Below are 13269 nucleotides of genomic sequence, written 5' to 3'. Positions count from 1 at the left end.
CTCTCTGTCTTCCAACGTCCTCTTGATCGATCTTTCTCTTCCTGTGATCACCCGATCTTCGGAATGGAGGCCGATTTGGGAGAGTCTGAGGTGACGGCGGTCGTCGGAGAGAGATATTGCAGCCCGGCGGAGCGGGAGCTGACGATCCGAAAGACGTCCCTCTTCTTCCCCGGCGATGGTTTTGCAGCCTACGACCATGCAACCGGAGATGTGGTCTTCCGAGTCGACACCTACGACCGCAGTGGCTCCCCTGCTTTCGCCGACCGACAGATTCTGCTCATGGATCCTTCCGGCGAGCCCATCCTCACCCTCCGCCGCAAGGTCCGATCGATTGGTTTAGATTTGAGGTTCGAATCGATCCCTATTGTTGTTCCTCCTTCTGCAGTGGCCGAGCTTGCATCAGCGGTGGGAAGCTTTCCTCGGGGAGAGGAAAGAGGGACAGCGGCCCCTTTTTGCGGTGCGGCGTTCCTCCATCTTCGGCGGTGATCGGGGCGGCTTCGCGGTGGAGGTGGAATCGGACGAGTACCGGATCGAGGGGTCCTTCTCGCAGCGCTGCTGCCGGCTTCTCTACGAGGGCGGCGGAGGAGGAAGAGCGGTGGTGATGTCTGAGATCAAGCGCAAGGTGGACGCTCTGTCGCACGTGGTGTTGGGGAGGGACGTGTTCTCGCTGTTCCTTCAGCCGCACTGCGACTCCGCGTTCGCGATGGGTCTCGTCGTCGTCCTCGACCAGATCACTGGCGACGACGAGGAAGATGAGGAGCAGGCCGATCTTGTAAGCGTTGATAGTTAATTATGGTCAGTTCCAGGGACTTACTCGACAACTCCTCCTGTGCTAAGGTTTAATAAAATATTTGAATGCTTTTTAGTTTTCAAAATTGACAAATATTGTCACCAAATAATGTTGACAACTCGAGGGAACTTATTAATTGATCAAATATTAAAATTCTTTGCTTATATTTTTTTTGTAATTTACTGCAGTGGACTCTACCATCTCAATAATTTCATATTATTTTAATTTTATCGAGATTCGATCTATCATGAATAATAAATATATTTTATAATAATTAATTTAATAAATTTTAATTAAAATATATAAAATTTAAAATTTACTATTCGATGAGCCGTGAAGTGAAGTGGTACTCCACATTGCCACGTCACCTGCCAAATGATCATCCACATCGACGACTAAAGCTTAAGTAGGCTAACGCCATACCACTTGCCAAATAATCCGTACTGGGCCCCAAGTCTTACACGATACCATCCATACGGTTGGCCAATTAGGACGGTATGATTCTGTCTAGGGGAAATCGAGTCATGTTAACCCAAAACGATGTTGTGGCCCTCGGAAGAACCAAGGACGTCACGCTACAGGAAGCTTCTCCCTTCTCACGTTCTGCTACGTAGCCATCTGCCGACCACTTCTCTCTCCTCGCTCTATCTCCTCTTCCCCCAGTGTGCTCTACCTTCACTCCTCCTTCCTTCCATCGCCGCCGGCGGATATCCACCGAAACCCTAGCAAGCGCCACATCGATCGATCTCCGAGCCCGAACCATGTCTTCCGTTTTCTTCTCACCTCTTCTCCAGACCGAAATCCTCTTCCCCCGGCCCGCTGCCGCCGGCTGCCCCAGGCACCACCGCCCATCGCATCGCCTCCGCGTCCGGAGGAACCGTCTTCACCTCGTTCCGAGTTCGGCTTATAAAGATAGAGTTTCGGTCACTGACGTCTCTGGTGAGTTGGATCGGTACGTGGGAAATGGGAACGACCGCGGCGGTGGATTAGAGTACGCGGAGGTCACGAATGGGAGCATCGAGGTGCTGTTGAATGGGAATGGTGCGAAAAATGGGAGTCTGGTGAGGTACAGTGGTGGTAACGGAGCGGCGGCGGCGGAAGTGGACGGGGGTTCTGAGGAGACGGAGAGGAAAAAAAGAGTCGAGGAGATAGGGAAGGAGGATGCTTGGTTCAAGAAGGGAAGGGAGAAGCCCCAGGTACGAATCACTTTGCTCTTCTAGATCAAGTCTCGCCTTCCCGGTTATTCGATTGTTCTATAGAAACATTGCCTTTCAGCTCCAATTCTATACTGGTGTTTCCTTTCAGCCTGCAATTTGTTATCATTGGGTTGCCAATGGTCCATTTGCAGGATACCTCATCCTCATAGAGAAAGTCTAATTGATACTCTATGAAAAATGCACTAAACGTGCTAACTCATTTGCCAAATATCTTGCAATGTATCAAATTTAGATCATGGAAGTAATTTTGATGGTCAATTGTTGTTTGCTAGTGAACTTATTTTTTCAAAAATTTTGCCTACAACTAAATTAATAAAAGTGAATATAGCACTACTTATCATAGAAGTTCTTTTAAAGAAATTGCTAGAGTTGAAATGATCATAACCTAGTTGCACTATAAATTAGGTTAACAAGCTGATGGTAATTGTTTTATGTCTATATTCTTATCTCCATTGGAATAGTCACAAATCTCATGCTTTGGCAGGGACCTTATAAAGTCTTAAATCAAGCTTGTAGCTTCTCGTATTTGGTACTATTTGGGTTTTTAGCTTCCAAGAAAAAAAAATGGACTTAACTATATTCTACATGATCAATCTTTTAGTTTACATTGTTTTTAATGTCTTGCTGCTCTGTTGATGAGTTTCTCATTCTTGTAGGTCTCTGTCACTCCTGGTGGCCGTTGGAACAAATTTAAAACTTATTCTACAGTACAAAGAACTTTGGAGATATGGAGTTTTGTTTTTGCATTTATCTTTAAATATTGGTTAAACAACCAGAAGTTCTCTTATCAAGGTGTGCTTCTTCAGTTCTTGTATAGAAAATAATTTTAAAAGATGATTACCATCTTCACTTAGCCATGTTAGTCAGTTAGTCCCTATTCCAAATATTTGAGACTCATTACTCTGCTGATGCAACTTGCAAGTAATATTTAGATCCCTAGTAGAACTGATACCTCTTATTCTATGATTGCCTTATACATTTTCAGGCAAGCCACTACTTAGAAATTATGGCTTGAAGTTTTTGTTAAAAGTGGTACTACCTAGAGTAAAATGGTCCTGTCTCACTTAATGCTTATGTGTGCTTGGTTCTTTTTAAACGATGTTGAATATTTGAAGTTTGGAGTGTTGGACTTTATTTTAGTTATAGCATTTTTGGAAAATGTAGAACTGCTTAAAATTCAAGTCATGCACAAGACAGATAGATATGTGGGCTTGGTTTTTCCAAACAAGGTTGACATGTATGCAGGTTGGAGTTTTAGGCTGTATTCTAGTTTTTCTAAGTTTGAACTATTGAGAACTGCTTATATGTGATCCGTATGTGCAATATTTTTTTCTTTCATTTAATCATGTTTATGAATCTTCTGGACTGGGCTTTTGATATACAACATCAATTTTCCTGTTTAACTAAAGGCCAGTTAAGATAATATGTAAGTGGTTCTTCCATGTAGTTAAGAAAAATAGAGAGCCTTGGCAGAAAAAACATGGAACATTATCCTACAATTGTGAGAGCATATGATTTCAACAGCAAGTTGGTTGTTTAGTTTGGCCATCAATTTTTGCGTTAAAATAGTTGTTGACGATCTGCAGGAGGAATGACAGAGGCAAAAAAGGTTCTGAGGCGGAAAGCCCTTGCTAAGTGGCTGAAGGAAGGTCTTTTGAGATTAGGTCCCACATTCATCAAAATAGGGCAGCAATTTTCTACACGGGTGGATATTCTTCCACAAGAGTATGTTGATCAATTGTCTGAACTTCAGGTAATATTTCTGATTTTCTGTTCAATGAAATATTTAATGCATGTTTTCTTTTGACATACCTAAAGTTTGTGTCTAATACAACAATTTAAACAGGATGAATTGTGAATTTCTTAGCTTAGAATTTTTTCCCTCTAATTTTCGTACAATATTATGCAATATCTCAGTTGTCTAGAACAGTAATTGCTAGCCTTCTTACTTTTCATAGATTGCTTTTGTTTTGTGGCCATCGTGTATCTTTTTGATACATCGGCCTAACACTTCTTGAAATATGAACCTAGTTAAGGATTTCAGAGAAAAAAATATCTAAGATGCTTTCTTTGTGACTTCCACTGAGGAATGTGGATAGTTTTATTATTTAAACAGATACTAACTATGTTAAAGTTAAAGAAATCTTAAATCTTAATACCACATACGCATTTTAACAGGACCAAGTTCCTCCATTCCCTTCAGACATTGCTGTCTCAATTATTGAAGAGGAACTTGGAGCTCCTCTGGATGATGTATTTGACCAATTTGATTTTGAGCCAATAGCCGCTGCAAGTCTTGGTATCCAATTTCCATTTAATATATATATATATGTGTGTGTGTGTGTGTGTGTGTGTGTGTGTGTGTGTGTGTGTGTGTGTGCGTGTGCTTATAGATAGTTTGAAAAAAAAATGGTCTAACTGTTCTTCCATTTGCATTGGTAGGTCAGGTGCACCGGGCAAAATTGAAGGGCCAAGAAGTTGTGATTAAAGTACAAAGACCAGGTCTCAAGGATCTATTTGATATTGATCTGAAGAATCTGAGGGTCAGTAATTTCTAAGTTTTCAAACTTCAAAGTACTTTTTCCTACTTATGAACAATTTTAAAGTAACTATTTGGTTAATTTAGTTAGAAATGTGCTTTCAACCTCTTCCATGGTAGGATCCCTGAATTTTAAGAGGCCAGAAGTAGGTCGAGCTGCAAACAACTTTGCTTCTGATTCATAACTGTATGAATTATATATTTTTTCCCTTTGACGTGTAAAATAGCCTAGATCCAAGCTACACATGTCAATATATTTACTACATTACTGTATATCCTTCTGAGTGGCTTCTGATTGATCTGGCTTGGCTTCAGAACTACATAGATAAAAATAGAATGTAGTTGCAATTTACAACAGTGCATCTGGTAGACCTACATTTATCTTTTCTTGGTTCTTTTAAGGCCATGTTCTGTCCGTGCATCCATGTGTGTGAACATACACACTTGTCAGACACCCCTTTAATCCTTGATTTCATGTTCCTACTTAGATCCCTTGTTATTAACCATACTCGTAGCCTCACTTTGTTGACTTAGTTTATGTGTTTCTTATCAAAATTAAAAGTTGCAATGAGGCTTTGGCCTTGTTATCAATAACTTTCACTTTCTTTTTTGTCATCTCGAAGTGGTTCTTTGTTCGTGTTGGGCAGCATGTATTGCAATTTAGAATCTTGATCTTGGCATCCAATAGCAAAGTGGGTTTTCTTGTATTTATATATGCTCCTACATCTATTGATTATGCTATTCCATAAATTTGCAAGTTTGCTAGTTGTGATTTTAGCAAATATGATTTCATATTTCTTGTCACTGCAAAGATTTTTGTTGTATTCTCTCCAATACCTCCTTGTTACATACGACTCTAGGTATCTGTTAGGCTTTTCTTCTGACATTGATTGTCAGTTCATGGATGTCCTTTGTTTTTCATGCTAACATGTAAATTCAATTGTTAGGTCATTGCTGAATACCTTCAGAAGTTGGACCCTGCATCAGACGGTGCCAAGAGAGACTGGGTTGCTATCTATGATGAATGTGCCAGTGTCCTTTACCAGGTTACTCTTGCGTTATTCTCTTTTAATGGTTGGCCAATGCTAAATTCCTTTACCTGAACTTTCTCGCTTTCAATTTTAGAATGTGTGAGCAGAATCTTTTAAACCAATTTAAAATGTACTCACTTCTACTCTGAACAGAAATGTAGTGTTCCATGGAGAGTAGCTTCTATTTTGATTTAGCTTAAAGCCCTACAAATCATCAATCTACTAACATCATGTGATCACCATAAGATCTTTGAGGACACTATAAACTTATCAGAAGCACACACGGAATTATACAAAAATGGTTAAAGTATAGGACAGAACCTTAAAAATATAATTTATTATCAAACATAAGGTATAAAAATAGATTTTCATTCTTGTGAAATTTATATTATTATCAGTTATTATAAGTGAAATTTTACTAAAATCTCATACTTTTAAACTGTTACTTTTTCATCATATTCTCCAAAAAATTCAGTTTGCCCACTATGCCTTGACTTGACTACCATTTGGCTTCTATATGGGTTTGATAGCTGGCCAAGTGGAGTCTAACATGGGAGAAAAACTGAAAATATTTTAGAAATTTTGGGAGGAAAAAGTGATAATTCTGAATTTTCAGAGGCCATTTTACACACGCACAAAAGTAATAAACTGTGGTATGAACTGCACTTAGCATTATTCTTGTTCTATTGCAGTCCTTTTCCTTCAATGTGCTCTGCTAAGATCATTTTGTTGTATTTGTCACCTATTCCTTGCTGATATTTGGCTGTCAATTAGCTTCCATTTTGATTTGTTGTGAAGTGTGCATAGGCACGCTTCAGTTTTTAAGTGTGGTTGGCCTAAAATTAGGTTTGCCTGACATGACTCCATTCTGTGCAAAACCTATTAGATAATGATGTCTACTATACATTAACAAAGAACAAGAGGAGTCTCTTTCCTATATATGGTCAGGCTATGTAAAGTGGAAGATCTATTTATACTTGTCATTCCATGTACAAATGATCAGGCTCATTCCAGTCCTTGGTTTGTGGTAGCCTTGTGTGCACTGAAATCACCATTATTTATTTTTTGGAAAGATATGCTTGACACAAACTTATACCATTTGGTTCAACTGGATAGAACTACATGATCTAAGATGAACCAGCGTGATATTGGTTTATTCTGCACTAGCTCTCAACCAACCTTTGCTCATATTCTTTTCAGCTAATACAAATAAAAAATTGCAAAAAGAAAGAAACTGGCACTTGGGTTTGCATGCATCTAATGAGTAGTTGATATGCAAAGCATGATGAATCGTTCATAAAATAAGAGTTACTCTATACTTTTAATTGTCATTGTGCATCTTGTGTTATATCATACTTTCTATAAAATTAGCAACTAGCTCATTAATATAGCCTTGTGTTTTTCGTAGGAAATAGATTACAATAAAGAAGCAGAAAATGCTGAACAGTTCTCTGAAAATTTCAAGGATATGGATTATATTAAAGTTCCCAAAATATACTGGGAGTACACCACGCCACAGGTTATTAGATACACTTCCTTGTTTGTAATTGCCATCGGAAATGTCAGAAATATTTATACCTGGTTTTTGTCAATCAAATTACATAAATTTTGTTGCAGGTACTCACAATGGAATATGTTCCTGGAATAAAGATAAATAGAATAAATCAATTAGATCAGTTGGGTGTTGACCGGAAAAGGTATTGCAATCTGAAGTTTTGTTTCTAAAAAGAGGCATAGAACATCTACTGATCTACCCTTGTATTTCTGAGATGATTTTCAATTTGCTTCAAATTGGTCACTTTTACAGGTTGGGCCGATATGCTGTTGAGTCTTATCTTGAACAGATTTTGTCCCATGGTTTTTTTCATGCTGATCCGGTAGGCTTTGCTGAAATCACCATTTTCCACATAAATTGTTTGTTACTTCAGAGTTCAGATTATGGATAATATGTTTAGAAGTTGTCTACCAGGCAGTACACCAATATGGTGTTTGAAACAGGCCAATACCTCTTTGTTGCAGTTAAAAGGGTTCAAACAAAATTCTACACTATAAACAAATTTTTTTTCTTCTTTATTCACTGCCTTATTCTCCCCTTTTTCTGAACCAACTGGTCTACCAGGCAGTACACCAGTATGGTGTTTGAAAGAGGCCAATACCTCTTTGTTGCAGTTAAAAGGGTCCAAACAAAATTCTACACTATAAACAAATTTTTTTTTCTTCTTTATTCACTGCCTTATTCTCCCCTTTTTCTGAACCAACTGGTACTAAATGAAGTCAACCTGACTTAGTCCAGATAGAGTAATTACATCAAGTCCTTTGTTTAATGTCGCATATTAGTGATTGACTAGTGAATTAGTTAGAAGTGTATGCAGTATGGTATTTTTAAGGGAAGGATGGGCAGATTGACCAAGGTAATCCTTTCTAGTACAGCAGTTAATCCTAAATGTCTCCTATATCTCGGTGTTGCAGTAATCTCATATATCTCGTTATTGCACTAATCTGAGAAAGCCTTATGCAGAAAAGCATGATAAATGGAATTGCTAGAAATATGAGATATTTGTCCTTTAGTATACCTGCTAAGAGCTTGTATTTTTTACTCTTGAAAATGAGAGTCCAGTTGACATGAGCAGGGGGTAACCAAAGAGTCTGAGTAATGATGACTAGAATTTCTCGAACTTTAGTATTATTTTAACAAATTTTCATTATAATTGGCCTATGCAATTTTTTTTTCAAATTACAGCATCCTGGGAATATCGCTGTGGACGATGTGAATGGAGGGAGGCTCATATTTTATGACTTCGGAATGATGGGAAGGTTGGTGCCTAAGTTCTGTTTCCTTGTTTAAAATGCCACATGACTTTTTTTTCCATCTAATTAATAATATTCTTAATCTGAAAATATTGCAGCATTAGTCCTAATATTAGGGAAGGACTACTTGAAACATTCTATGGAGTTTATGAGAAAGATCCAGACCGGGTTAGTATCTTTATGAACTTCTATCTTATTATGCATCTACTGCTAATCTATTTCTCAGTCTTAAACCCCAGAAGTCATTTCTTTTTATGCTTACAATGACTTTGGTTTCTTCTAACTCAACTAAGAAGATGTATGAGGATCTCCTGAAGAAGAACATTGCAAGTTTTCTTATGGATAATTTATCAATATTTATCCGGTTGGATTTGCTTCTATATTGGGTATTTTTACAACATTTCTTGAACTTAGAAGTGACGCTAAAGAGAGAGAAGAAATTTCCTTAGTATACAAGTTTCTTATAATATACTTTACAAGTACATATGTATGATATCAATTCTCTAGCTTGAATTCCAATGTTTTTGAGAAATCAATCCTTGTTTGTGGTATGGAAAATTTCTGTTTGCAGATCATGATTCCATTTTGTTTTTTTTTCTTTTTCCTTTCTTGGAACATATTGAAAAATTTTATTTTTTCCTTTCTTGGAACATATTGAAAAAATGATTTCCATCTCTGCATAATGTTCCTTTGTTTTTCATTTTGTAAGAAGTGGAAGTACCAGAGTGAATTAGCTTGTGTTATATGATAGTGTGAATTTTTTAGTCCCATTTCCCTTCTTTCCAGTATTTATTATCCAATTAAATTACAGATGTATCCTGACTATATAAACATGGTGCAAGCAGGTGCTTCAATCAATGATTCAAATGGGTGTTCTTGTTCCCACAGGTGACATGACAGCTGTCAGGAGAACAGCTCAGTTCTTTCTTAATAGGCAAGTCAAGAGAAAATATCATGCAAGTTAAACTTTCTAACCTAATGTAGCTCATCCTTTTTATATTTTCGGTGTTGTAGTTTTGAGGAGCGCCTTGCAGCACAAAGGAAAGAGAGGGAGATGGCCACCACAGAACTTGGGTTCAAAAAACAATTGACCAAAGAAGAAAGATTTGAGAAGAAGAAACAGAGGCTAGCAGCAATAGGTGACCCAAAAGATCTTTCAATTTGTGTAACATTAATGTTGGTTTTTCTATTTTAATCTATATTCCATAAAATTTGAATCTTCATTTATGATTGACTTCTTAGAATTAATTTTAATTGAAGGTGTAAAGGGTGGGTGGAGATCAAAGAAAATCTAGTCAACTTAATTAAAGATTTGAATATTACTAACAATAGTGATATAGCCTTTTTGAGAATTCAATGGAGGGATAACATCCATGTAGCCAATAGTAGGGAGTACATGGCTTGATAATGAAAATTTGTTTGGGTTCTTACATACTTCCTTGTGCACAAACATTTTTAAGCATTAATTTGCTTTAAATTATCAGGTGAGGATCTTTTAGCGATTGCTGCTGATCAACCTTTCCGTTTTCCAGCTACTTTCACTTTCGTTGTTAGAGCATTTTCAGGTGTTGTATTCATGGAATATGATTTTATATGGTATTGCCTGCATGCGAAACTTTCATTTAACTGTCACTCATTTCTGCAGTACTTGATGGGATAGGAAAGGGCCTTGACCCCAGATTTGACATTACTGAGATTGCCAAACCGTGAGTGTGATTGCAGCGTTTTTTTTTCCAAACATCTTCGTCTTGCTTACTAGATGTGGTCCATTGAGTTTGGCATCATCTTGATCTGATTTTTCCATTTTTATTATTAGATATGCCATGGAATTACTTAGGTTCCAAGAAGTTGGCTTTGAAGTAATTCTCAAGGCAAGTGTTTCCAGTATATGTGTACAATTCTGTGCTGTATATTGGTTCTTCGGAAACATTGGAATGCTTTTAGCAGTTGAGCAAATTCCTTCTTTTTATTTTATAGGACATCAAGAAAAGCTGGGACAGACAATTAAAAGCATTCTACAACTTGTTTAGACAAGCTGATAGAGTGGAGAAATTGGCTCAAATAGTTCAAAGATTGGTAATAATATTGTTCACACATACAATGTTCTCTCTCTTGTTGCCTTAGGTTAATGCTCTACCTGAAGTTCTACGTCATTCCAACATCTAACAGGAGCAAGGCGACCTCAAGCTTCGTGTGAGAACTCTAGAATCTGAGAGAGCATTTCAGAGAGTTGCTGTTGTGCAGAAAACTATTGGAAATGTAAGTTTTCTTGTTCAATTCAATATCCTAAACTGGATCTGGTTTTGTGTAGTTGTCAGAATAATGTTGTGTACAAGGTTAATAGTATGTTCATGGGACTAATGAGAGATTATGGTTCCCCCTAGTTTTATTTCTCATGGTTAGTTAGTAATGTCCCATTTCGACTCTTTTCTTGTTTTGTTGTGCCCCGGTTTACTCTTATATTCAAAATAGCTGAATCCCATTGTGCCATTGACAGGGTATCGCCATGGGAAGTTTAGTAAACCTTGCGACGATTTTGCATTTCAATTCCGTCCGGGTAACCACCTCAATCAATCACTTTTTCTGCCAGAAAACAACCAGTCAGCTCTACAAGTCTTACTTTGTTGTTTCTTTCATCCATCATTCTAAAGAGAAATGTTCCGAGTACAGGTGCCGGCTATGATAGCATACATGCTGTTCGCCTTCTTTGGATTGCAAGTCCTTTTAGGCATCTTCAAAGTCAAAAAATTGGACCAACAAGAGAGATTGATAACCGGCACTGCTTGACATACGAGTTCGACCCACTGCAACAACTTTGCTCGCATTCTTGTAAGTCGTATTCATTCCTCTCTCAACATTTTTCATTTCCTTATCTGTTTCATTTGTAAATGCCCCATTCTAACTGTGGATATAAATATAGATAGTGTAGTTTTAGTTCATAGAGAGCTGCTAAGCATGCTTTATCTGCTGTGAGATGATGTAGGTTTCTTTTTGTCAAATAAACTGTTCGCAATAGTATTCAATCATTAATGGCTACCTGCTCAGTAGAAAATTGTTTCTTCGAGGCATGTTATGTATCTAAACGAATCTCTTGGTTTGATATCATTAAACTCCTCGAGAGGATAAATCCTCCCATCAACATATGCATTGTGCATGGAAACTTGGGAGTTATGTACAATGTTAGAAGTACTCAGCACTCAAACATTTGTACTAGTCAGGAAGAACATCCCCATTTGTTAGGCCATGAAGCTTGATCATATCCCTTGGAACTTGGGCTTCAGAGCACCTGAATTAGAACTACTGGTCATGTTTACTAGGATGGAATAGAATGGGATTGATTCAATTTCCTTCTTCTATGACTCCATTTCAATATCTAAATGGACAATGATGAACCAAATTGGTAGGAACTAGGAAACAAGGAGAGGAAAGGAGAGGAGAGTTTTCTATAATTTTTTTTAAGGAAAAAAGAGAAACTTAGTTTTTTAAATATTAAATGTAAAAACAATAAATAAACATAAATAAAAATAGATTTGACAATACATTAATTTATTATTTATATGTGATATTTAAATTATATTATGGTACTTATAAAATTTAGATTTCAGTTAATATTAAATAGGATGTTGTCCAAATATTGTTCTTGATTTTTACTTTCCCTCGCCCACTTAAACAGATCAAACATAGAGAAAGTTACTTGAATATTTTGCAAACAAGAAATTGATTTATTTTAGCTCCTAATTTAAGTTGGTCGAGTTGGGTTGTCTTATACTGTAATTTGGCATTACTTTTAATTTCAATCTCATAAATTATTTGCAAAACAGCTTATAATTGCACAAAATAATCCACAAGTTGATTTAATGTGCTGGCAAGATTTATGAGACACCTTAAATTAAGATACTTAAAAATTTGTTTTTTTTCTCAGTAAGTGTTGTCAAAAAATTATATAAATCACTCTTTGCATTCTTCACAATGCAAAATAATTTATAAATCAACTAGTAGAGTTAAGTCCATTGATTTATATAGAATTTAAAGTGTGAAAGATGCAATTTTAACCATCTTAGATTATAAGATACTGAAAATTTAATTTTTCTTCATAAAACATGTAAATTTATTTACAAATTAGTTTCCAGTTAGAAAGTTAAAAAGGAACAGTAGCTTAGAAAAAAAAAATACTTTGGCTATTGTGGTCAAAAGTGAATATGATTTACCAAAATTCTCTCTATATGTGTGTTGGGTAAATTATTAGATTGATTATGAATTCTTAATCTTAAAAAGTTTGTGCTAAATTTATTAAAACACAGATTTAGCAATGCATCCTCTCTCTGACATTACTAGCCATGTCCAGTGTGAAACATATGAACATCAGAACAAAGGTCCAAATTTTTGTGGTCATCCTTCCTAAACAAGCGACATTCATACCACAAAATGTCAAAATGTATCTGTTTCTCTTACTCAGGCATCAGATTATTGTTCAAAGAAGGGTTCTAATGTTCCCTACATGCCAGTAAAAATATAAATACAGAGATTTGTGCCACAGAATTAATACTTTCATATTTCTTTCTTCTAGCTGCTGATACAATCATATGGAATGTTGATATGCCAGAAGGATAGATTGATAGATGAAGATGGTAGTCAAGGAGGCCTTCTGTGTGGATTATCTCTTGCTGGCCATTGTTCAAGAAAGGTTGCTTAAGTCCAACCGAGTTTCCAGCGTTTCATAAGAAAGAGACAACCCTGAGTACCATAGAAGCCCCTCTACTGAAATCTGATTCCATTTGTATTTTGAATCACTTACAGTGTCTTGATAGTTTGATCCACAGATTAGAGATTGGATGGAGTCAACACAAGTTTTTCCAAGATTGAGTGACATCAATGTCATCTTCC

General features: G+C 36.8%; 2 protein-coding genes across 3 annotated transcripts; both read left to right on the top strand.

Moving 5' to 3' along the window:
- The first annotated feature begins 1 nt into the window (after position 1).
- Positions 2 to 908, top strand: LOC141831471 (protein LURP-one-related 12-like). Its single transcript, XM_074718830.1, has 2 exons — positions 2 to 321; positions 386 to 908. The coding sequence occupies exons 1-2, from the start codon at positions 64 to 66 to the stop codon at positions 788 to 790; spliced, it is 663 nt and encodes a 220-aa protein (XP_074574931.1). The 5' UTR covers positions 2 to 63; the 3' UTR covers positions 791 to 908.
- A 516-nt stretch (positions 909 to 1424) lies between these two features.
- LOC141831615 (protein ACTIVITY OF BC1 COMPLEX KINASE 8, chloroplastic-like) lies at positions 1425 to 13214 on the top strand. Of its 2 annotated transcripts, none has more exons than XM_074719008.1 (21): positions 1425 to 1986; positions 2664 to 2799; positions 3594 to 3760; positions 4186 to 4306; positions 4450 to 4550; positions 5494 to 5592; positions 6986 to 7096; positions 7195 to 7274; positions 7385 to 7454; positions 8318 to 8391; positions 8484 to 8553; positions 9231 to 9319; positions 9400 to 9524; positions 9870 to 9950; positions 10031 to 10091; positions 10202 to 10256; positions 10363 to 10461; positions 10555 to 10644; positions 10883 to 10942; positions 11056 to 11214; positions 12989 to 13214. In XM_074719008.1, exons 1-20 carry the CDS (start codon positions 1552 to 1554, stop codon positions 11170 to 11172), a joined length of 2241 nt encoding a protein of 746 aa, XP_074575109.1. In that variant the 5' UTR covers positions 1425 to 1551; the 3' UTR covers positions 11173 to 11214; positions 12989 to 13214. The 2 variants fall into 2 exon arrangements, with proteins under 2 accessions (XP_074575109.1, XP_074575108.1); XM_074719007.1 differs by having other exon boundaries at positions 12953 to 13214.
- Positions 13215 to 13269: the final 55 nt, after the last annotated feature.

Source organism: Curcuma longa, chromosome 7 (assembly GCF_044706935.1).
Source record: "Curcuma longa cultivar G26 ecotype Majalengka, Jawa Barat chromosome 7, ITB_CL_G26_1.1, whole genome shotgun sequence".
NCBI lineage: Eukaryota > Viridiplantae > Streptophyta > Magnoliopsida > Zingiberales > Zingiberaceae > Curcuma > Curcuma longa.
The sequence above is the reverse complement of the archived record's forward strand: the minus strand, read 5'-3'. Positions and strand labels throughout refer to the sequence as shown.

What these genes read in the sequence shown, in the direction of transcription:
- LOC141831471 (XM_074718830.1), top strand. Translation starts at nt 64, where the DNA reads ATGGAGGCCGATTTGGGAGAGTCTGAGGTGACGGCGGTCGTCGGAGAG. An exon ending in TCCTCACCCTCCGCCGCAAG is followed by an intron (nt 322 to 385) that starts GTCCGATCGATT and finishes CTCCTTCTGCAG; the next exon opens with TGGCCGAGCTTGCATCAGCG.
- LOC141831615 (XM_074719008.1), top strand. Translation starts at nt 1,552, where the DNA reads ATGTCTTCCGTTTTCTTCTCACCTCTTCTCCAGACCGAAATCCTCTTC. An exon ending in AATAGCCGCTGCAAGTCTTG is followed by an intron (nt 4,307 to 4,449) that starts GTATCCAATTTC and finishes TTGCATTGGTAG; the next exon opens with GTCAGGTGCACCGGGCAAAA. An exon ending in ATGAGAAAGATCCAGACCGG is followed by an intron (nt 8,554 to 9,230) that starts GTTAGTATCTTT and finishes TGGTGCAAGCAG; the next exon opens with GTGCTTCAATCAATGATTCA.